The sequence below is a fragment of the Trichoplax adhaerens genome, genomic scaffold (assembly GCF_000150275.1).
Source record: "Trichoplax adhaerens TRIADscaffold_33 genomic scaffold, whole genome shotgun sequence".
In the NCBI taxonomy this organism is placed as follows: Eukaryota; Metazoa; Placozoa; class Uniplacotomia; order Trichoplacea; family Trichoplacidae; genus Trichoplax; species Trichoplax adhaerens.
Genome location: NW_002060973.1, coordinates 409975 through 437503, shown reverse-complemented (window position 1 = coordinate 437503; position 27529 = coordinate 409975). Strand labels below are relative to the sequence as shown.

The 27529-nt window shown below is 29.1% G+C and overlaps 1 protein-coding gene across 1 annotated transcript; it reads right to left on the bottom strand.

Annotated features, from left to right (window-relative positions):
• Window positions 1–380: 380 nt before the first annotated feature.
• Window positions 381–25600, bottom strand: TRIADDRAFT_33357 (uncharacterized protein; the record flags this gene model as incomplete). The annotated part of the gene is made up of 2 exons (XM_002117935.1): window positions 381–1323; window positions 25533–25600. Coding segments are annotated over 2 exons (1011 nt in total), but the record flags the coding sequence as incomplete, so codon positions are not given.
• Window positions 25601–27529: the final 1929 nt, after the last annotated feature.

Here is a 27529-nt window from a genome sequence, read left to right as displayed (position 1 = left end):
ATGTCATTAATTACAATTGCAGTATCATCAGATAAACGTAAAGGTGCCTTATGCCTTCGCCATGGAGAATTAGTATCACAGCGATCGAAATCGCATTCTATTGCAACTTTTCCATCAGAATCGATTTCTTCACTTACAATTTGCTTTGTCGAACAATTATCAACGTCATCGTATATGTAACTATAAGGGTCAATAATTGTTGAGCAGACAGTATTTTGATTCTGTATTTGTACTTGAGCAAGATCAGTGCCTGTCTTACTGGGCTTTGTAGCCTTTGCATTACTCCTAAATGTACTCATATCAGCACCTCGACTAAGCATAGATCGTGCTGACTTTCTTTTCGATCCCATAGAAACCAATTGATTGAAGCAAGCTGTTCCAGTAGCTGTATAAATATACGGATTAATCGCTGAATTGAGTGGTACAGCCAAGATGATCGCAAATTGTAATGTAAATATATTTAATTTGCCTTGAATTATAGTCATTGCAGAAATAACATAAACTGGTAGCCATGCAATCAAATCTGTAACTAAAATTATTGATAATCGAATCGCAATTGTGAAATTGCGAGATTGAGCACTACTACGAACGGATTGCTGTGTTTTACTAACTGATATTATTAACAACACATAGACTATTAATGTTGCAGCCCAACATAAAAATTGTATTATAACGAAAGCAAGTACCCAGCCAGCATAAAATTTATCACTTAAATTACTCGGAGAGCAAATAGAACTGAATTCGTGTAATCGCCTATCTCCAATTTGATTAGTACCCATTATAACTGGTATACTAATAAAAGTGCATGCCAATATCCATCCAACTATTAATGCTATCTTAGTCCGTTTATATCTTCCATCCAATGATGCAAATGGATTAGCAGTAATTAAATATCGGTCGATGCTGATAAATAGCATCATAATAACCGACATCAAGCTTGATGTAGATATTAAGAAAGATGCAATAAAACATGCTGGACTACTGAGCCATTCTTCAGCATATTGAGAGTAACGATCTCGGTAAATTACATCGGCAACACCAATAATAAATAAATAGATTGACATTAAAAAATCTGACAAGGCTAAATTACTGAAGACAAGTTCTGTAGCTTTACTCATCTTTTGATTGTTATTGGTGTGATGCAAGGTAACGACAAGTATATTTCCTATAAATGATGCAATACCCATAATCCAAACAGCTAAACGTAAAGATATGTGAGCAAGTATATTTTCACAGCTTGAGGCTGAATCTAAATCCGGAGTTGGTGAACATGTTGTAATTTTGGCTGGAACTATACAGCATAAGTAAGCACGTGTGGAGGCTCTAAAGGACGTTTTTCACAAAAACAGATGGAAGATTTAAGAAATCAATTAGCAGAAAAATCTGAATGAAATTTTCGACATCGTACAGCAATTATGAAATATGAAGGCCTTGGACAAAAATAGGGGAGATTAAGTTTAATGATGATATTAAAAGTGATTGACATTACGCCTGCTAATATTAATTATTGAAATATAAAGCATTGTTATGAAGATTAGACTATGGAAAGAGAGTAACTCTATGGAAATGCAAATCAGCGAGAGATTTTAGAGATATAACGTCAATAATTCTGCAATCTGTAAATTTTGAGCCTTAATTTCCTCTTTAATACTGAAAATTATTAAATATATTAGTAGACACTTGATGAGAGTAATAAATTCAAATTTCCCATCAAGAATTTTATCTTATTTAATTATTTAAAAATACGATAAATTGAAATTAAAAATTATTAAAGACATCTTCTGTAAGATAGATTTGAACCTAGAAATATTTTAACTTACACATTTTTCAGGGATACTGAACCATAAAATGATATGTCATTTAACAGTGCCAAAGGATTTGACCTAATAGATCTAATAGCACGGTAAAAGAATACTATCTTAAGCTAACTCTAAAGTGGCAATGCTAGACAAATCTGTACATCAACATGCCGTAATAAGTTCTCTTTCTTATTATAATATATGCTAGCTTTATTGAAACTGAGATAGAATTTGATATTTAAGGCAGCAGATAATTTAAAAAATTTTAAACTTACAATAGTTGTAGTTTGAATAGTGTCCCGAAACACCTACTTGTTAAAATTCTGACTTTATTGAAATCTAAATATCTAAGAGAATATAAGAGCGAATAGGTGTATTTATAAGTATTCTCTGAGTTAAGCGTAAGCAATAATAGTGAACATAGAATATGTGATAATAGAACTTTTATTATTACAATTCTAAAAGGTTGGGCGCAATTCCTAATACGCTAGACCTTCCACAAATGTTAGAAAGTCTGTTTTGTTTTAAATCCCTGCATAGATTTCATAATATACAAGAAAATCTTAGACGCATATTTTTCATATAACTATTAAATAATAAAGTCGTTATATTAAGTCTTATTCTTACAATAACTTCAGTGCATTAAACTGAACATTGTAACGATTGGTAACTTTAGATAATGCATTATTAGCCAAACGCCTAAATCAATAGATCAAAGTTATCATAACTACATAATCGGATTTGCCACATTATATGATCTAAAAATGCAAGATTGTTATCAGGTACCGTACTAGATAGTATTCAGATAGAGAAATGTAGCGCAATAAATGATTATTATTAATTAAATATAAAAGGTGATAAAAAGCGCTTTTGCAATATTTTTAACTTACAGCTCTTGCAAGTTTCTTTCACTATCTCGAAATATGGCCGAGGCGTCGATCTGTGTTATCTCGTTATAATTTAGATTTCTATCATACAGTACAAAGAAAACCAATTTAAGATATTCTTAAATCATAATGGTAATGTCTGATATTCAATTTATTAATTTGCTGTTATAGCAATTTTGAGAACTGATCAAAAAGACACTAATTAAAATTGCTACCGCTGAATTAGTGCAATGACATCAAGTACACATACGTATGCAAAATTTAATGCGATAGTCAAAAAAAGATAGTTACTTGTATCTTCATGTAGTGAAGCCCCAAATAAGCTTAAGAATAAGATTATGGAATAATACGAAAATTGATAAATTGTACGCTAAGGTGTAAGACTGCATAAGTGTCTAATAGAGGAAGATGTTGGTTATACGTATTGTAGTAATTGTATTGAGATGCTTATATTAAGATTCTGTGATAATAATAGAGAGCGTTAATTATGTTAGTACTGTAAGATTTGTATTGCGACGTTTTAATTAGAAGCGCAAATTATGAACTGATAGCGCGATAGTAAATTTAGATATAAACTTATAACTTAATTGGTAAGACAAGATTGTGTTTGAAAAAATCATTGAGTAACTAATTGTATATCAATTGTGAATATTGCTGTGATAATACAGATATTCCAGAGATAGTCTGACTGCAGTTAGACAGTCCTTGTTAGCTATGAGACGAACCTAATCTTACGTAAAGTGAAGTTTGCAAGAAACTGTATTTTTGAGAGCAAACTCTATCACACTTCTATAATTGCCTCAAAGGGTATTTCTATTTTAATACCATCGTCGTAATATCGAATCGTGTCTGAAATCTTAATTAATCAGTTGAGCATTTTCCGAGGCTTTTATAAATTGAATTATAGTAATCATGTTGTATTGTGAATGAATATAGAAAGTACTGTAATTTAAATCTAAGGCGAATCTGGTATAATTAAAATTGTTAAACATATAATGATAAGTGGGCCGTTACATTATTAGTAACTATCTATTAAAAGCACCTCATTTTTCTCAATCTACTATATAATTATTAGATTTACGTTATTAATTAACCGCATTTATACAATTGTTTTATTTATGCTTCCAATAAAACCAATAGATATACAGTAAATTATCTGGTTATTATCCATTTTTTATTTAATTTCAAATAAAGACTAATTTACGTTTGGTATTTAGCAAAGATAACTTACAAGACTTTCAAAAATCCTCTCAGATGAACAAATACATTGGATGGAATTTCTGTTAACCTGCTATGGCTTGCATCTCTGCTCCAATTAAATAATTCGATAGTATGAGTTCGCATAGGTAAAAATACACTATTAACGATTGACAAATTGCTGTTGTTTGGCTTCTTTGAATACAAATTAATTGTTTATAAATCGATTAAAACATATTTAGGCAAAGTACATAACTTACATAGAATACATAAAACATTTAGCTGTCGTAGATATACTTGGTGACAAGCAGTAATTAGTGATATAGAATCCTTTTATGATGCGTTTGATGGCAGATAACGCCAATTTGTTATATCCTATAGACCTATAAATTTAATTGTAAGCCGATAATTGATTTATTTTAGATTGAGCAGTAGCATATGCCAAGGTCAATCGACAGTAAATGAATTACGTGATTTATACTCTATTTTCCATGCCTATTATGGTTATACATGTTGCTACATATAGCATATAATTCCAGATAAATCGATAATATTCTGAAATTCATCTATTTATAATCTTACATATAGCATGCGAACCTCAACATAATTTAAATGTAACTTTTAATTTGGTTACATCTTAATATAGCAAGCGTGAGTGTAGCTAGTTAGAAACATAAATTTATTACAAATTGGTGATACGCTTATAACGTTATTAATTTATAAAACCCTTCCGAGAAACTATCGTCTAGAATGGTGCACCAGTAATCCAAGGAGTAAAAGACAATAACTATTAATAGCACTTGTCGTATTTAACTGCTGTTATGTTTCACCTAACACACAAACCGAATCTAGATCCTTAGCAACGCTGAGAATTGATAAAGACCCTTTTATAAATTGACAAGACCGAGGTTGTGACAACAAGTAGATGATAGAAAGCAGGTATTCTTTACCCACATCGATCCAGCAAAATTACTTAGTAACACGATAGATAGTAAAATTACTTCAATGATAATTGTTTCTGCACTAATTTAGTCGGCACTACTCTACCTATAACATATTCTTGATTAACGTATATATGATACTTTATTATTAGCTATTCCAGCTCAACTCATGAGTTTGCTATCACCAAGTTAATGTGGACGCTGTAGCTCCACTGCATAGTAACTTTACCGATGTTCTTATGGCAAACTGATCAGGAGTACTATTTAATCTTTTGTTGATTAGATCATTCACTCTTTAAATAGTAATTTTACACGCAGATGAAAGTTCCTGGTTAGCCTCATTTGTACAATAAGTTGGTAAGATTTTACTCAATGGTGGATAATTAGAGCTCAAAAGCCCCAAAAATGTATTAGGTTTATAGATCAAATGCTGAAACTAATTAAACGTTTAAATATATCGTTATTTAATAATTTTCGAATTAAAATAGATATTGAAGACATTTCTACGCTTAATTGGCTTTATCGCTTAGTTATAGCTTTTAACACACTTACAATGTTCTAAGATATATATTCCATTTCATAAAGGAATGTGGTAGTGATGTAATATTATTGCCAGCCAGTAGTCTAATTACATTTAAGCAAAAAATTTGTGAATGATGGCGTTAAAGTTTCATATCATTAGGCAAAATAACATTTACTATTTTAAGACAACTATCATTATTCATTTACTTGCTTGAAGTTGTGCAACGGTACTTACAGAGTAGGAGGTAACTTGGCTAGTTTTATCAAGATTTGATCGTAAATGTTAATACCATTTGCTTCAAGATCATTATAGCTCATATCCCTTGTGATTAATATGGAAGAATTATTACTTTAAGTCTTAAAGTAAAGAACAAACCATCATAACAAATAAAGTGGAAATTTACAGTTTATATATAAAATGCCAATAGTAAGAATATACACAGCTAGTATAATTTTTTTCCCTAATTCTGTAGTATGATGTAAACTTTTCAAACAAGATTCCTCTTACAAGCTATTCTTTAAACTCCCAAACGTTTCATTACAACTTGGTGAGATATAAGATATATTGTTATGGTGTACACTCCTATAGGAAACAATCAAATTTGATTGTGATATAAATGGTATAAGAAATTGCCAAGCATTAATACTTTAATTTTTTAATGAATTACTAATTGAAAAGTGACTAAAACTTTTAGTAAAATAGACAGATTTATAGCTCTGCAGTTTTTTTCGTTTTTACGTACAAGTCTTGAATAGTTTTGTAAATTGAACTGCACGATAAGCCAGAAAGTCTATTATGATTAATCGATCTATGAAATAGGTAAATCAAATATGACTTTCTTTAAATCAATATCATTACTCTACTCTTTAAAACAATGCAAACTTAAAATGCTTGATTGACTTACAATTTACTTAAACTATTTAAGTTAGTAAAACTATCGTTAGCAATATCAACAATTTGATTATGGTCCAGAGATCTGCGAAAAAATAGTTGACATTAGAATGAAGAAACCGATGTTTTAGCATATTTGATATTCGCAATTTATGTTTTCTATTTTGGATTAAAATTTAATATTAAGTAAGAATATTAATTAATCTTACAGTTGAGTAACTTTAGATAGATTATAAAATGGTGATCCCGCTAACGAAGAGATTAGATTACCATCACATTTTCTGCGAATTATAAATAAGAGAACGTATAAATTAGTAGTATCAGAGCAGATGCCCTCTTTTAGAATACCCAATCCTGTTGGTTATCTTAATAATGATTATTTTCTAAAACAAATATCCACAGCAGTTTATAGGCAGTAATATTGTCTATAAGGCTGAAAATATCATAGAGTTAGATAGGGATAGATTTACAAATAATAGTACAAGACATAGAGAATCAACTACTTACAATGAATTTAACTCTTTTAAATCTTGAAGAAATATTCCTTTCAATGAAATTATGCGATTATAACTGATGTCTCTAATAAATTAAAATTAAGGTAGTAAAAAACAACTATTTTAAAACAGTCAGCTAATACTCTGCTTGTGTAATTAATTCTGGTATAAACTGTAATAAATTAAATAACTCTCAGACGAAAAATTCAATAACATACAGCAAATTTAAATTTGATAAACCAAGAAATGCAGTATTCTCTATGGTTGCGATTTTGTTATGGTCTAGCCTCCTAGAATAGAAATATTGAATATTTACAAATAAGAATTGTGGCAATAGATGTAATTCTTTGCACTCTATAAAATGCAGCCGTCATAAATTCAACTTCACGGCAAGGAAAACATACAGTAAAAGTCTATAAGTAACTACTGACTGAAACAGCCTTTTACTATACGTTAAACACACATAAGTGTCACGGTACGCCGTTACTAATTAAGTAACTGTAAATTAATGAATGCTTATGAATAGATAAGATAAGGTTATGTGCTATGTTTTAATGCACTTGTAGCTGATAATAGGATGGTAGAAATGAGATAAAAATAGAAGTTGTTAGCAGTTAATTTACTGTAGGTTTATAAGTTGTGTTAATCTCTAAAAATTGAGCTGTATATGGACGAAGGTTAAGCGTCTTAATACCTGATAGCTTGTAGCTATCTAAGTCTGAGGATATCGACATGTATATTTAGTAATGGTATTATACTAATTAATGTAACTTGCAGAGCATGAATTCTCACTCGTTAATATTGGAATTCACTGTAGAAACCTATTTAAGCGCGTGTGTTTGTAGAATAAAGTAAGTAATTGCTCAAGAAACGGCAAGATTCATATCGTGAAGAATAGTGTAATAATTAGTCAGTTGTCTGTGGAGATCAGTCGAGAAAGCGAGTTCTCAAATACTTCTCTCATAGAAACTGAAAGTACTGGGAGAAATAGCCCAAGTTTTAAGTAATTGCACTAGAGTTCTTTACTTTCCTTTGCCACAAGTGAGAGTTGTGACAACAAGATAGTACCATAAAGATAGAACTTTTATTAGCATAGATACGTCTACAACTTTTCACCACGAAACTCAACTAAAACGTTCCCATTGATATAGAAACTGAATAATTTATAAACAACAAAGAATTATTATCATACCATACTAGGAGAGACATCTCGAAATGAGGTGTTCCTTTAGTTTTTCTATCAGCAAATATTTTTAATCTCTTACTCATACCTAATCTTAATCTAAGCATGTTGTCTAATTCAACTATCAATCTCTAGAACTTGAATTATCTTGCTACTATCTACACATAATAACAATAAATATCAAATATATGTAATAAACTATCACAAATAACATTAACGTTAAGGCATTACTTATCTTACCTAGCACTACAAATATGGATATTTTTTTATATTGTCTACTACTGTACGTATTAAACTATCGTAACGGTAAGGTAACACCGTAACAGCAGCATTGATTTTTTTCAAAAATTTGGAAGGCTTGTCCTTTACATTGATTTCTATCGAAACTTACATATTTATGATACTTTTGCATCCTTCAAATATTCCATTTCTAATAGATTTAATTTCATTAAAACTTAAATACCTAACAACGTTTTCAAAGAATTTATGATAAAAGTCATCGTTATTTTATTCATAGATTTTGTAATATCATTTTTAGCTAATTTTAAAGTGGTTAGCTGGTATTGATGCCTTAAATTGGCTTCAAATTGATTATTTTATAGAATGATCTCCTTAGTTAATTTCCTTACAGATGCAATAGATTTGTTAAATTTTTAAAATAGCCACTCTTTAATGTACTTATTCGATTTTTGGAGCCCAATCTAGTAAAATTTTATTGATAGACGAAGAACGATTTAGTAAATGGAAGTGAATACATGAACTTGCTCGCATTGTTCTCAATACTGATTGCAATTCGAGCCAAAAAGCAGCTGAGTTTCATGAAAGATATGTTAAAACGAAAATACACGGCATAGATACAACTAACATTTCTATTTATCATTTCAATTGTACAGCAAAAAATTTACTTACAACGTATTTAGTTTATGCAACGGCTGAATAAAATTCAATGTATCCAGACGATTATTTTCAATATTTCTGCTTATAAACAACCAAGATAGCAATATATTTCAAATCTTTGTTGAGTAGGTGATATTTTGCAATGTATTATAGATCATTAGCATATTTTTGTGTTTGGAATTGACGTGGGCTTTTAATTTAGAGCGCAACATGTATAAATAGGTAAATCAGTGCACAATATCTAATATTGTACATCGGTAGCTAATGATTATAGAATTACATAAGCAGTCTTTTTCAAAATTGTAGTGGTAACTCTCCGATAATTTATGTCTTACTGTATAGCATTATTCCGTTATGTCGCTAAGAATTAAAGCTGGCATTTATCACTAGGACCTCAAATATATTCATTTGTGTAATAGCAATAATTCTTACAGCGTTTTCAAACCAGATGTTGGATAAAATATATCTGCTCGGATATAGTCTAGCCGATTGCTAGATATATTTCTGCATTTAAATGTGTTATTAAAGAATGACATGAAAAATTATAATACTTTCATTAAAATGTAATACATTGATTGATATATATATATATAACATTCACTAAGAATTTCATATGTATACATACAGTGTAGAAAGGTTTATAGGATCTTGTAAAGTGGAGAAAACATCTGAAGATAACTTCAAAATTCTATTTTTGCTAACATCTCTAAAATCAAATTCACATGTTGTTGAAATAAAAGTGTGGTCTGTATTATGCTCTTTAAGCTATATTGTTAATACTCTGTTAATAGATTAATTAAACAGACTCCAGGTTTATAATGTTTGGTCAAGTTAAGATATTATTTAATCTAAATTATTACGATATATAAATATATTAACTGATAAAATTGTAATCATATGTAGCTGAAATGCATAAGAGCATCGTCTAGAAGAGAGCAAAGGAGTACGTATTGATATCATCATGATACTAATATGCACTTTATATCATACAGCCATTAAACTCAAAGGTAAACAATTCACTCACAATGATGAAATACAAGAAAGGTTACGAAAAGATAGACTTTCATCCCTAGTAAATCTGTTGCTTGAGATATTGCTGAAAATTGAAGCAAGTGCGTCATTAATGCTAATCAATTCAGGTACTGTATATTGATGACATTGAAAGAATATTTCAGCAGCATAGTAAGTGGACTGACGTTATATCAAAATTAACAAAATAGCTAATCAGTCTTTGATAAATAGTACAATAAGATTGATACTATTATTCAGTACTTAATTACATTTGCTGCAAGCAAGGAAAACATCCAAAAATTTTAATTTCACTCATTAGGTTGTTCGATAAATCCCTATGCAAAGAAAAGCAATAAAATCAGTAACTAAGGCTATAAAGAGTAATAACTACCTTTTAGTCCCTATTCTTAAAGTATGAAATTCTATAAATAGGATATATTTTTCTAATTACTTCCATTTAATCTTGCTACTTAATCGGTTAAATAAGTATTGCAGTGTTATATACTGTTTTAGAGTAGAAATATCTATGTTAGGATAATTCTGTTAGCCTATCCTTATTTAGTTAACTTCTAGTTTGGATATACTGTCTTTAAATGTAGCACTGGCTTTTTATGGCAGTGACATTTATACAAATACTGAAATTAATAGTTATATTAGGGAATGCAGATTATCTACTAACTCTTCGAATCATTGTGTTTATAACTTATTTATGGTAGATTATGAATTATCGTAGAAATATCTCATGATAAGACATATCGTAATCTGACTATTCTGTATTAGTCATCAGGTGTCTATGTTCGTAAATACTGTTGTCTGCATTAGGAAGCAGTAGCTAAAATTAATATCTAATTCAGTGAATGATTCCAAAGTTAATCTTACTATGACTTATGAATTTTTGAGCAATAGTATGTAAATGCAGCATATCGTGTAATAAAGCGGATTCTTAACTTAGTGTTTAACGTAAAATACGCAGCGTCTAAGTCTTTGTGTAGTCTATTAGTAGAACAAAAGTGTTTCTGATAGTGCAGATATCGTTCCTTGATAAGTGGTATTCAAAAATTAACTTGTTGATCGTACATTACGTTATCTTGTTCCAAAGCTGTTTTGTGACAATAAGGTATTGAAAAATTAAGGTATTATATACTTGTCACTGTTCAAAATAATTTGCAAGAGTAATATTTACAGAATGGCTAATGACCAATTATAGCCGTAAATGGAATAAATAAAATTGTTTTGGAAATGTTTCATGCTTGAAAATAGAAAAAGAAATATAAACTTACATTTTATTGACTTTATAGACATCAATGTTTGCACAAGAAATATTGATTCTAAGCAGTTTGGTCTTGGATAAACCTCTAACGAGTTTTTAAAGTATAGAATTCGTTAATGCTTATCTCGCATAATTCGAGTTATTAATATTAAAAAATAATGTACAATATGTAACATTAAGGACCTTAAATTTAAATCATATCGAATTATTAAAATTGATTTTTCCTATTTCTTACATGTAATTAAGACTTTTGAAGCTGCTAAAAGGTAAATCCAATAAATGATTGAGGGGATTGCCGTCAAGCCAACTATAGATTGTTGCATTTCCATCACAGTGGTTATAAAGGATAGTATAAAATATTAGCAAGCTATAAGTTTTAGATTGTCAGAAATTTATAAATTGTATATGCTTTGCTTCACATTGATTCATTGGCCAACGACTAATTTCATCCGATTATAATATCGCCATACATTAGAATTAAAAATTTTTATTTACATCAGTCTAGCTACTTACATTTCCTTAATATTATCCAGTCCTTCAAAAGCTTTAGGTTGGACAAGTTCTATTTTATTTGACCTTAAATATCTAATATTTATTCAAATTATAGCCATTTTTATTTAATATTCCTGTGTCATGTTTTTGATATGTAGTAAAGATAAATAAATAACTAACAAAGTTTGCAATGCTTTCAGCTCAGAAAATTGAAAATCCTGAATAAAGGTTAACTGATTTTCGTCAATCAGCCTATAGCAAATATCAACAAAAAGAGGTTTATTTTGAAACATAAATAGCATTAAATTGACTATAAGAATTTGTGATAAAATCTGATTATGAAAATTCAAATCGGTAGAAAATTAGAACTTTATTAGATCTAAGACAAAGATTAGCTCCGTACAGCTCTACTTTGGCTGAATACTACTACTGAAAGACTTCTAAAAATAACAACCAGATAATCTAAAGTACAATCAACTAAACATATCCTAATATCTGATTTACAATTCTATTTATACCTCTGTCACAAAACAGCTTTGTAACAAGATAATGTAATGTATGATTAAAAGCCAGTTCCATGAACAACGTATCCGGGAATGGTTTTTGCACTATCGGGAACACTTTTGCTCTACTATAACTATTAATTTCAGTATATGTATATATGTCTCTGTCATAAAAAGGCAGTGTTATATTAAAACACAGTATATCCAAATTAGAAGTTGACCAAATAAGGATAAGCTAACAAAATTATCCTAATATAGATATTTCTGATTTTAATACAGTATAAAACACTGTCACAATCTCTATCATTATTAACAGTTCAATATCTTGCTGTATATAATCATCTTTGCTCTAGCATAGAGTCTACTATTACAGACTATAATTGTGGGCTACTAAATATATCATAAGATAAATATAGAAACGGCAATACCGTGTATCATACTAAATATGGCTAATAGTCTACTATCACAAAACTAAGCTGATTTACAGAGTTGAATAGCATCGTATTAATTATTACGATTAAATCACTATTAACGTTTTAATGAGGCCTAATATTCATTTATAATTTTGCTATTCTCAGATCATGTTGTTTAATACTATAATATGGAAACAGTTCAGTTAATATTTCTTCTCAAACTTACAAATTATTTAATTTACGTAATCCGTTAAAGATTGTTCGGTTGAGTGAAGTCAGATAGTTATTATTGACATGTCTAAATATTAAAATAATTTAAAATGCTTTTAATCAGCTCAGTTGTTGCCAATAAAGAATGGATGTTAGCTCTATAGAGCATCCTGCAAAATGTACTAGCGTTGCGATCCACGAATGTCATAAACATGAGGATCAATCAGAAACCGTAAATTAAAAGCTTTCAGTATGTTACAATTTCCGCTATTAAAGATTATGCAGGCATTAAAAGAAAATTTTCAAGCCAGTTCTCATATTCATCATCATAAATTTAAGTTCAGTATTTATTTTTAAATTATTCATTCCTGGTAGTTATAGAATAGACTTCTTAAGAAAACAGCAGAGTCGATAAAACTGATAGCTCTAATAAAATTATTGATCTTGTTTGTATTTGCGCAGGAATAGAAGCGAATATTAAGGTAATCAAAATTAAATTTTGTCTCTCCCTGTGATAACTATAGCCGGTTTTTTGCTAGCTTAATTTTGCGTAGACAGCGCTATTTTTTAACATACAGATTTGCTAGTTCTATAAGGCCTATAAAAGCTTCATTGTCGATGTGTTTGATTTCGTTTGAAGATAAGTATCTAAAATTGTCACAAAAGGAAATTTAGCTGTTTAAGCGTTAATAAACATTTGAATGATCATTTCTGAAAATTCTTTCGAATCCATATAGGATCATTCTGTTAATATGTGTTCTGAGTGGCCATTTAAGGCAATTATAGCATAATTATCATAATTTAAAGGAGATATAAGCGACATAGATTCTAGCAAAAGCTGCAATTTTCAATGCAATATCTACTTACAAATTCTTGAGTGCTTGCAACCCTATAAATCCATAGCCATTCAAATTTTTTATTTTATTTTCGTTCAGATTCCTAAAGGACAAATGTAATAAAATTTTATGATCAGCAGTACGAAATTTCATTTAATTTGATTAGAAGATTTTAAAATCGTATCTATTTTCATAAAGATGTGCGAGTGTTTATTCTATTGATGTCATTGTTCACATATGATTTAGTCTAAGATATCAAAAAACATGAATTCCAATATAAGTACTTGTATGAAACTTACAATTTAATCAAGGCAGAAAGAAATTGAAAAGTGTCCGCTGGTAAATGCTGGATATTATTTGTACTTAATGTCCTAAAAGCATAAATGATATTTATAATCTGCATTCAATTAACGAATTAATTATAGTAGCTGATTTAATATATAAAGTTTTATTTATATTTGTTGCAAATCGAGGCTTGCTACAAATAATAAAACTGTAAAGAAACCTCTATTAGGGTTTAAGGCTTCTTTATTTCATTAGGAGAAAGCAACTAGTGACCAATTATGGACACCTTTTAATAGTTAATCTTAAGTAGATGAGAACTAAGGCAGATTACAGTACGGTGTCCAATAAGAAATTGATAACTCTTATAGGTCGTCCTTTTAGAAAAGAAACTAGGATTACTTGCAGTAGTATACTTTTGTAGGTATATTTAAGCTGCAATCTTCATTTCGAGGTGTTTCAAATAATTGTTTGCAGCGTTTCCAAAGTATTACAAACAAATTATTGCTATTATAAGTAATAATTTAGAAATACTTGCGTCACAAAACAGCTTTGCAACAAGATAACGTAATATACGATCAATAAGTCAATTCCTTGAACCACGTATCAAGGAACGATATCTGCATTATCAGAATCACTTTTGCTCTACTAGCAGACTATACAAAGACTTAAACGTCTAGTATCTTACGTTAAATACTAAATTTGAGAATCCAATTTATTGTACGATATACTGAATTTATATACTATTCCTCAATAGTTCATGAGTTATACTTAGTACGATTAACTTTAAAATCATTTACTGAATTAGATATTAATTATAGATACTGTTCCCTTAATGCAGACAACAGTATTTACGAACATAGACATCTAGTGACTAATACAGAATAGTCAGATTATGATATGTCCTATCACGAAACATTTCCATGATAATTCACAATCTACTATAAATAAATTGCAATCACAATGATTCGAACTGTAAGTAGATGATTTGCATTCCCTATTATAACTATTAATTTCAGTATGTGTATATGTGTCACTGTCATAAAAAGTCAGTGTTACATTAAAACACAGTATATCCAAATTAGAAGTTAACTAAATAAGGATAGGCTAACAGAATTATCATAACATAGATATTTCTACTCGAATACAGTATATAACACTGTCACAACTGGCTAATAGAATAACAGTTGATATTAACGATAAAAGAAATCGGAAGTGACGCTCAATATCAATCTTAATAGTAACCTATGTTAATTACTAAATACATTACACTCTTGCCATCCGATTTGCAAACAAACTCTTCTCTCTACTTCATATGCAATTGATACTTAATGCACTATTAACTGTTCAAAAATTTTTATCTGCAACGTTGAGTAAATACTGAATCAGAGTTCATACCACGCTACCTACAAGTAGGCTAGCTTCTACTATTTTATATATTAAGTAAGAAAAAGAGCATTTAATTTATTTGGCCATCCATTAGAGACTGGTGTGGTAGAAAAATTTAATTTTTGAAACTATTTGCTTTGCTTCGTTATGTCAAAAAATGAACTATCGGAATATTCAAGTTCTTTAAATTGAAATTTCAGGATTGAATTATGTAACAATTAGTTCTAAAATAGATAAATATAAAAATTAAAATCTTACAGCAGTTCCAAGTGATTTAATCCATAAAATGACTTTGCGTCAATACTTTCTATTAAGCTGTTATTTAGGTACCTGGTCGAGAATATTTAAGATTTAATAGCATAATCTGTCATATACAATAATATTTTGTTAAAAACGGGCATGCCTTGCTATGCATCACCATTTAATTAATTTGCTAGCAATTATGATGCATAATTTGTACAATTGATATTACATTAGAATTCTATACATTAATTCGTAGTCATTTTGTTTATATTTATTCGTTAATTCGTGATTTCATATAAAATTGTTTAAGCTTTACGCCTTATTTCATATGCTTACAACTCTTTCAGGATTGTCTTGTTATTAGATCCAAATATATAGGATGGTAATTTTCGTAATGATGTAGATGATAAATTTCTATAGTTTAAGGAAATTAAATTCTTAACGGTGTCAAATTGCTTCATGATATACACATCGCTGTAAAGTATCTTGACTAAATTCTAGAATGTTCTAGAACGAATAATTAGAAATATTAAAAGTAGGGTATCAATTATGTAAAAAATGACTATTTCTTCAAATGCAAAGAAGCTAAATTTTCATAGGTAAGCATATGATATCATTTTGCAGAATATAGTTTAAATAGACCAACAGTATGAAGCGACTACTCTAATTGATAAGTATAATTGCGATATGTAATGTCGTAAATCATATTACATTATTTTTAACGAAACGGAGTTCCTAAAAGCTGTAGAAGCAATAGTTTTAATGTTGCATCCTCCAAGATCTCTAATTAAATGAATATAATTGATTTACGTCCATTAAATTTTCTTTGATAGAATATTGATCAATGAAATCAATTACGAGTACATAAATATCAAGAAAGACTCACAAATATTCAAGAAAAGTGCTATTAGAGAACAAATATATACCAATGTCAGTAAAGGAACATACTCTGAGTTCTCTAAGTATGAAGGAGATTTATAAATGATTCCATATGAGTAAGGCAAAGAATGCATTAGTCAAGGCCAAGTGTTATGTAATCATATTCGGAAAAATCTTAACTTACAAGATTCTTATATTAACTAAATCAGAGAAAGTTTGTTCTGAAATTACTTTTAGTCCATTTCCTGACAAATCTCTTCCAATTTGAATGTTAATACTATATGAGTATTTAATTATATCTTTCATAATATTATATATCACTTGACGTACAATTTGCGAATGTTTGCTGATTTTCGGAAAGCTTTGGAGCTGATATTGATCACAAAGTTATTTAAGATCAACCTAAAATAAAGGAATTACAATTTATCTTTAAGTCTTCCAGTTATAAATAGCTATTCATATCCAAAAGTATAAGAATCCAATTCCTCCATGTAAAATCAAATTTTACTTACAATTCTGTCAATGAAGGTATATTGCTAAACATATTATTGCTGATAGATACGAGTTTGTTCCAAGATAGATTACTAAAAGATAATAGGAGCTGTTAGACCGTCTTGAAGTATACAATTTATTAAAAATATTATTGTTAATTGAAGACAAAAATAAAAAAATTTTATAATACGCACTAGGCTAAGGATTGTGTAAGTGAGCAAAGTAAGAATTTAAGTAATATAAAATTGATCACTGACATAAATAATATTGATTTCAATAAATGCCAGTACTAAGTTTGCGATACATGGAGTTAATATAAAATAGGTATGCTTTTCTTTTGATGATCCAGTAAATCTACCTCGTAATAAGATATTAAGGAGAATCTCTCTCCTAATAATTGCTTCTCTATTGATATAATCAATGCTATTTTACCATTTATCCTACGGACAACTTCTGATCTATGTGCATAATATATTTCATTAGCTACTTCAACTGAACTCATAACTCAATTGACATAAATTATTTCTGCTTGAAGTTTGCTATCATCAAATTGAATAATAAGACATACGGGAAAATGGCAAGTTTTTTACGTGGAAATACTATTAAGGAATAACCAATCATGAGTGTATCAAAGATAGCATAGTCTTTATTAAATGATACTCTCGACTAGATAAGAAATTGTTGCTAGCTATTAATCACTGTGAAATTGTCTTTCTAATGTCTGCTCTGCAATTATATGATAGTGACTAAAATACTATAACTTAATCTTACGGACAAGTTTTCTGCAATGTGTATAACTATAACTTAACTACACGTTAATACAGCCTGAGCAACTGCTATAAAAGTGAATAACACAACTGAATTTTATTTAATAGAATCAACCCTTTTATACTAGAAAATGAGATTTCAATTGATATAATAACATTTTCAGCGGAAAATAACACAAAAAATAACTTGGTAAACCTTTAGTAAAATGAAAATACACAAAACTTCATAGCAGCTGAACGGTTGGTAATTATGTTCTAGTGACTGTTATAATATTAAAATTACATTTCTGATTATTAAAATAACTACAAACAGAATATATTTATATCAGTTAACAAACCACTATCTGTTATGAATTCCTTAATATCATCGATTGTTTAAATATTTATTAGAACATTGATGATATTAACTACCTTGATTAACACAGCTTATTTTAATGTTAAGTAATGGATTCTTTTATTTTGAGAACTAATAGACTATTGCTATGCAATTACAGTTTTAGATAGTTCGTCTAAATGAAAAGACTTACATGGTTGAAAGTTCCGTAAGATTGGAAAAAGACCCAGGTTCGATTACTTCGATTTCGTTATTATAAATGAGTCTAATTCAACAGGGAATCAAATTATTGATTGAAAAATATTTACTTCAAAATATATCTGAAGTAAGTGACAATTACTTAACAATTACTTATGGGTAAGTAAATTAAATGATTGTAACATACAGAGTTTTTAATTTCCAGAGTCCATAAAATGATTGAGATTTAATAATAGCTAATCTATTGCCATGTATCCCGCTAAAATTCGAAAAAATTTTGTTACAAGGAAACAGCTTTCAAACAAGAGCAAGTCCACAAGTCCTATAAGCGACTATTTACTATCATAACTAGATATACGACGGAAAATAAATACAATTAACGTACAGAATTTGGAGATTAGACAGATTTGAAAATATATAATCTTCCAAGACAACCAAATAGTTAACGCTCAATCTCCTATAACGTAATGCATTTTTTTCGTTACGGCTCCGAAAGACTTCATTTACTGTAGATATCGTATATAATTGTTATCATGAGTTTATAAAATTAACTAGCTGTCATAAAATCCAATCACGAAAATTCAAAATTTGTAGAAAACTAGAACTTTATTAGATCTAATACAAAGTTTAGCTGCACAGCTCTACTCTAGACGAATACTACTACTGAAAGACTTCTAGAAATAGCAATCAAAAAATCTAATTTCGTTTGCTTTTATAATCCCCGTAGCCTTCCCAGCTATAATCAGCATAGCAACATTTTACCTTATTTTACACATATTCAGGTTACTATTAGTATCAACATTTTACAGCGAACCATCATTAATCCAATATGCGAACGATTACAGTATTTGCGTAGACATTGCTCTTACCACTCAAACTGCAATGAACTAACTATATCCTATTATCTGATTTACAATTCTATCTTGATCTCTAACCTTATTACTAGCTCAACATCTTACTGTATATAGTCGTCTATACTCCATTATAGAGTCTATTATTACAGTCTATAATTGTGGGCTACTAAATACGTCATAAGATAAATATAGAAACGACACTACCGTAACTCATACTTAGCATGGCTAATAGTCTGCAATCACAATACTACGCTACTTTATACTAACATTATTAAATAGTCTGCTTTTGGTGGTATATTTATACAGATATGTCAACTACTAACAAATCTTCCAAATGAGCAAGCGAAGAAAAGTCGGATCTACCAAATTCTTCAATTGCATTGATAGCGAGATCTCTATGGATAAATCGGCAATATCTCAGTAACAAGCGCACCATATAGAATTAATATGAAAATGGCATAATCTAAGTATTATAGTATATATCTATAACTTTATCATGTAAGGTCAGCGAATAACGGCTTTCAGTAACTACTAATCCTCATGAATATGCTTTTGACGATCTTAAAAGTTATCTAAACAGTAAGACTTGTAAATTACGTCAACTTCGCAATGGTACTGTAGTGTATTTAGAATATACTGTAACTATATTCTACTCTTAAATATAGACATGTTGTATTGCTCTTATATTTAGACAGATCTACAGTCCGCTTACTCTACATTCATATATAGACTACCGTATTTAGTTATTACGGTACTCGCTGTTTTCTACAATTATCTGCTATTTTGTAACCTGTTATGGTATACGTTGTACCTATTTCCACAATCCTATTCTCTGCATGTGCTCTATCTTTAAAACTATAAATACCGGCGATTTCTACCTCAGAGTTCATTAGCCTCTCAGTTAGTCATCTAGTTAGTCTCTCACAGTCTAATACTTCTACTCGTTACTCACGACAGCCTGCACGCTGATCTACCGTAACTACCTCACTGTACTTCACATTACTAACCTACAATAAAGCATAACTTTTATAAACCCTTTGTTGTAATAATTGTAAATGGCGACTAAATCTCAATCCTCTGAGATATCGAACCCTCAATCACAGGTACCATCAATTTTTTGATAGCTAGTTTAAAACTTTCTCAAAGATCAAATATGGTCAGTCCTTATCATAGTCAATTTCTCGCGCATTGTATGTTATATAATCGTAGTACTCCTAATGCACTTTAACATGCAACATAATAGATTAAATTTTGTAAAAACTTATTCTTTTCTGGTCCTCATTTATAGAATATTATGTCTTACATCGACTTTAGTTGATTTATTCCTTCCCATGATTCTTGGCTAATTTTGTTAATCAAATTTGTGTTCATCCATCTAACAGAATATATGAAAAGATACATTTAATATCTTATCCTTCAGCGTTTAAAAGCTTTCTTAAAAATTCTAAATAATTAAATAATTGAAAGTATTTACGAAGATTCTACAGATTTACTGGTAGTGCAGAAGTGATATTTTAAATTATAAGTCTTAATATTACGATATAGAATCAGTGAGCAATAGAATCCTAACAGCTTTGTTAGTCTCGGCATATCTCTAAATATTTCGGGAGGTACTTCAGTAATCTTGTTCCGTATAATATTTCTAATAAGTTTAATTGATTAGCAATAATCGATGCCAGTATGCTATAGTTAATTGAAATATGACAAATAAGAAGTCTTAGGTACTCTAGGTTATTTTCATTAATTACTTACAGATTAGTCAAATTAGTTAAACCTCTAAAGCTCATAGAACGCAAGTCTTGTATTCCATTGTTTGCTAAATTGCTAAAATTTGATCAGTTCCGTTACAAGAAAATGTTCAGTTCAACTCATATTATAAAGTAATAAACACTAATCAGCAGCTATACAATTAAGTTCTGATATTTAAGGCTATAAAATTTTTCGTAGAGCCATCTTCACTTTCTTATAGAATCGCTGTTCATAATTATCTATTGCGGTAATCTAACAAAGTTTAGAAATGTACCTTTGCTATCAGTATTAGTTATGATAATTTTGCATCTAATATAAGCGTTTTCATTGTATATTTCCTGATTTACACGTGAAGATGGCGTAAAATTTTATAGAAATATTACCAGATAGCAAATAGATCAATGAAATAATATTAGGTAGAACGGATGATTTATTCCTAACATGAATCTCATGATGTGTATTTAATGGCCTCATATATAAGTTATAATAACTTCTGAATTACAAGGTATGTTATTAGTGTGTATGTGTCACAAATTATCTGAATTACAAGGGCAGTTTGCAAAATGACCGACTTCGCATACGGTCACGTTCACTTCCACAACTAAGAACCGCAAAACAGAAATTTGATTATAACTTTTTATAACTCAAATTGCCTTTATTTGTATAACAACTATCTTACAAATAACTTTGGTTAATTTATTATCCGTAACTTAAGAATATGTCTTTGACTGCATTGTTCCTATGAAATCAGTTTTATTAGTGAACACTTTTGTACTGTTACTCATAACGTAATCTTTAATTTAATCAGAATCGTAATCTTGCTCAGTTACTTGAATAAAAGTACAATCATTTATTACTTCTCATACATGATAGCAATCTATACCATATTGATGTAGATAAAACTGGCTATCTTATAAAGTACTTATAATTTTGGAGCAATAAATATCATATTTAGTGTTAAAAGTATGGACTTTACCATATCGAATAGAAATATTAAGCTATTCTAAGTAGCTATCATGAATTAGCTTATTTTATCATTTATTTCTAAGTGTTTAAGTAAGTTAGAGCAATTATGCAAAATTAGGTATGTATAAAGACATAGACCTTAATTTACTCTCTGCTTTAGAAAGACATTTCTAAAAGTGCTTGCTAAAGTAAAGTACGATATTTAGTATTGCTTTACTATAAACTTTAAATTTTACTTCTCTTGCGTAATGGTGCGAAAACAATACTTTAATAATGTAATTATTGATGGAAAATTTTGCGATTAAAGATAGATACTCGTGGTTTATTGGACTTAATAAAATTACTCAGCTATTACGAAGTAAATTAATCAATTAAGATTAGTTTACACAAACAGAAATCCGAATTTGCTACCGTTATCAGTCACAAATAAGATCACAAAGATTAGGAATATGATTTTTAAATTGCGCTAAATCATGTAAAAGTTTGTTAGTAAATCGATCTTTAGTCAACCTTCAATTTATTATATTATTATTAAAGGAATATTACTCTCAGGAGCAGCTATTATAATTAATTGCAGTAAAATAGCCACATGAGAAACTTATCAAGATTTACAGCAACTTACAGAAACTCTAAATTGCCAAGTGGTGCCAGTACTCCATCAGCAATAAGCGATATTCTATTTCCGTCCAGTCTCCTATAAGATAATCAGAAGAATATAGTTTGCTCTAACTATCTTCTACATTGCAGCGTCGATAATAGTTACGTATGACTTCTCTAAAAATATTCGCCATCAATCGACAAAAGAAGATAATGAGTTGATCCATTAAAATAACGAAAATATCAATAAGACGTTTATTCCTTGTCACAAAACAGCTTTGCAACAAGATAATGCAGTGTACGATCAATAAGTCATTTCCTTGAACCACGTATCAAGGAACGATATCTGCACTATCAGAAACACTTTTGTTATACTAGCAGACTACATAAAGACTTAAACGCCTCGTATTTTACGTTAAATACTAAGTTTAAGAATCCTCTTTATCACACGATATACTGCATTTATATACTATTCCTCAATAGTTCGGGAGTCATAGTTAATACAATTAACATTGGAATCATTTACTGAATTAGATTATAATTTTAGCTTCTGCTCCGTTAATGCAGACAACAGTATTTACGAGCATAGACACGTAATGACTAATACAAAATAGTCAGATTACGATATGTCCTATCACGAAACATTTTCATGATAATTTACAATCTACCATAAGTAAGTTACAATCACAATGATTCGAACTGTAAGTAGACGATTTGCATTCCCTATTATAACTATTAATTTCAGTATGTGTATATGTGTCTCTGTCATAAAAAGTCAGTGCTATATTAAAACACAGTATATCCAAATTAGAAGTTAACTAAATAAGGATAGGCTAACAAAATTATCATAACATAGATATTGCTACTCTAATACAGTATTTAACACTGTCATATTGCTACACAAATTTCAATTGTAACTTTTTTAGATTTTAACCAGATCAGAATATGATTAGAAATAAAATATGTCATAGTGGGTATAACGATTTTCTATATTTCTTGAAAGTCAGCACATTTTTCTTACGAAAAAAACATTGAAAGTTTAGCTGAATGCTATCATTTATTTGAGCGGAAACTGTTATCAAGCATTAACAATCACTGAATATTACACCTTAACATACAACACTTCTCTTCAAATAATATCACTTTTATATTTGTAAGTATGCATTTTGCATTTAAAAAAATCAACATTTAGATGTAAATAGAGTACGACTAATATAACAAATATATACACTTATTGGCAGTAGCTGTACAAACTATCGTGAAGAATTAAATGGCTAAATTTACTGAATTAATAACATTCATATATTATGATTACATTTAGTTGCTCACAGTAAAAGTTACTGAAGTTATAATGCGTTACAATAAATTATATATTGTATTATTATGTAATTCTTATGTAGTACTGGAAGAAATTACAAGCTGTTCTAATCGAAATTCTAACTAAGGGTAGATTATAGGTGTATTGAAAGACTCCGAGAGTGGATATACTGTTGTCTGATTAGGTAAAATCAGACAGTAAATGTACTTATCGATAAATACTGTTGTGAGACGATTCATCAAAGTTAGCTACTACCAAAAGGTATTTAAACTTTCGACAGGTCATTGAATAAAATTAATTCTATAGTTTTGTAACGCATAAGTAAAGGTGTCTCAGTTCTTGTGATTAATTAAAGGATACTGCTTCCCGAAAACTATAGAAATTAAAATTGTTTTTACGTAAATCTTGTCGCCAAGCTGCTTTGTGTCGATGACATACATCTAAATATAACTTACAAATCTGTCAAGTTCGTCAATCCTTGAAATACGCCTGGAGACGTGAAAGTTTGTATCAAATTTCCTTTCAAGCATCTGTATCGTACATCATCAGAGGAAAATGGAGAATAAGTTCCAAGTTAAAATATTGGCAATTTTGTATCACTAAAATGATTTAAAGCCGTTTTATTTTATACGTACAGTAAGTTGAGCCCTTTAAAGCTTGAAAAAAGTCCGTCTTTAATGCTTTTTATTTTATTTTCGCTCATGTAACTAAAATTATAAGATTAACGTTTGATTAGTAAATATATATCGCATCGCCATTTATTAAGTGCTTAAATTTCATTAATATTTCTCCTTAATGCAATAGCAATATTTTAAACTGTAGATATGAAAGTGTTCCTGGACAAATAAACCAAACTGAAAGAATAGAGTTAATTTTACTTCTGTTATCTCGCGCTAACCTATCACAATTATTTTATTGCAAAGAATATATAAATCAAAGCAGCATTGTTGCTGATATTATTTAGAAGTCAAAATAAAAACAAATTATGAAATTTTATAAACTAGGTTAACATCGACTGCTTGATTAGATTCTAATTGGTAAATTTTCTAGTCCTAAGGCATTTAACTTACAGATACTTTAAAAATGACAATCCATCGAACATTTGCTGAGAATTTAAGTCAGTTAACAAGTTTTGTTCTAAATTTCTATATTACACGAGTATATGAATAGAAATATTATATTTAATCATTTAGATAACATAAATCAAAAAGCGAATATCCGTTCTGAAATTTGCACTTCAAGTCGCTAGATATATTCACAAAGGGATTTCAATTTACTTTAAAGTCATCAAATTTATAACTGAGACTGAATATCAAATAACATGATAACTTACAGGTGGTATAAATGGTAGAGTTTAGCGAAAGTTCTGTCTGCTATCTTTTCTATCTTATTTTGGCCTAAGTATCTGAATGAAAGATAAAAATTCATAAGTCACCCAAAAATAGTTATCTACAGATTCAATCCACTCGAGCTGTTTATATCTGTAAAGTGAGATACATTTATTTATCAAAGTTTTAATATTTTAAAATTCATGAAATTAAAATTCAGCAGCTTAGACTTATTAACTAATTTGGTAGTTTTCAAAAGACCATATAAATATCACAGGTGGCAGTAATTACAGCACAAATATTTTCTAATTCATTTTTGGTTATGTTCAGTAATTAATAGATTTGAAGATCATTTCTTATCTAATTCTATTCTTATACGCACGTGAAGCTTACAAGTAATGCAATTGTAATGAGTAATTTAGATGTAGGTACTTAGTTATTAAAATAGAAACCATTAAACTTAAAAACACGTTTTCTCATAAACATTTCTATTAATTATTGACGATATTAAGATTAACAGTTATATGTAAAATGACTTGCCCAAGAACTCTCAATTAGCTAGTATCTATTTATCTATATAGTAGCTTACAAGTAACGCAAATTTTGTAACCCTTGAAACATTCCAGGACTTAATGAGGTTAACGAATTTTTGTGTAACGATCTGTAATAGTCGTTGACACAAGACAATGTAAAAATCAATAGAGATTCTAAAGTTAAGATGATGAAATAGATACGGTCTAAATTTATATCCGCGATTTCTAGAATTCAATATTTACATTTGATACAGTTTAGACAGTTGCGTAAAAGTTCCATCTGCAATCTTTTCTATTTTATTTTCGTATAGATACCTAAATAAATAAAGGTAGACCTTTGTAGTGTTTATACAATATCATATTTTATGTACAGTACAATTTCAATACACTTTACTTTAATTTGTTCGATGAGTTAAACGATTAATTAAATTAAATCCATATTGCATATTGAAGGATAAGCATCACATTAAAACTATATACTGTGCGTATTATTATGAAAAGTGATTGAACGCTGATAAAGGATAACTTAGATCCGTAGCGTTATTTTAACAAGTAGTTTAGACGTAGGTAGTTGGTTATTAAATTAATAATAATTAAGCCTAAACACGTTTTCTCATAGATGAGTGGATTAAATCTTATATAGAACTAATAACTAAAATATTATTGTTATTGATAACATTAAGATTAACAGTTATATGTAAAATGACTTGCCCAAGAACTATCAATTAGCTAGTATCTATCTATCTATATATAGTAGCTTACAAGTAACGCAAATTTTGTAACCCTTGAAACATTCCAGGACTTAATGAGGTTAACGAATTTTTGTGTAACGATCTATAATAGTTGTTGACACAAGACAATGTAAAAGTCAATAGAGATTCTAAAGTTAAGATGATGAAATAGATACGGTCTAAATTTATATCCGCGATTTCTAGAATTCAATATTTACATTTGATACAGTTTAGACAGTTGCGTAAAAGTTCCATCTGCAATCTTTTCTATTTTATTTTCGTATAGATACCTAAATAAATAAAGGTAGACCTTTGTAGTGTTTATACAATACCATATTTTATGTACAGTACAATTTCAATACACTTTACTTTAATTTATTCGATTACCTACGACGATTACATTTGACATAATCTATATACATCTTCAAGAATGAGCATCAAATTACTGATTAGCAAGATTTTATTCTATCTACTGCGTGAACTGTTTATTACAAATCTGATATTGAAGTCTAGAACTTTGCAAGCCATTACTTTCATAAGATTTGAAAATGCATTTTAAGTACAGCCTTAGAAATAAGTCAAATCGAATAATTTAAAAGCAGATATTATTCTTATTTTCTGAAGTATTATGAACCTGATTGGTAAACTTAGACATAAATTTTAAATGTTCTAGATTAAAAGTCTAATGCTAAATGTATTAGATAGAAAGTACGGGTAATCTAGGATATTTCACATATTAATTGTTTATTTAACAGGACTATACTAGAGTCCACAGAAGTCCTGAAGGGAATACTTGAGTTAAATATCACCTAAAAATTGTTATATTGCAGCCCTACGAGATTATGAGTAGTCAAACCTGCTATACGCTTAAAATATCTATTTAAATGCTTGCTGATATGGTTAATAGATTAGATTTGTGATTTTGTTTCAAGCTGAAGACTTAATGTATTGACTACGAATATCAATCGATTAGGAAGTTTACCATAGAAGATATACTCCAGTATAGTAAATTGCCTAGTGACATTGTGGTATGCACTAATTTTGATTAGTTGGTAATGACAATTACAGAGTTGAAATTATATACTCAACTCATTATGCCAGTATCTATAAATCGATGCCTGTTACAACATATCTGATGTCATATCCGTAAATTGAGCTGATAAAATATCAGTAGTCAATGTGCCCTTTATAAAGACTTACAGTTTCGATAGGCTTTGCAAGCTTGCAAATGTTCCATTTTCAATTTTTTCGATGTAATTTTTATGCAAATATCTGATTGAATGAAGATAATACCTTCAATCTGCGGTATTCTAATCTAAAAT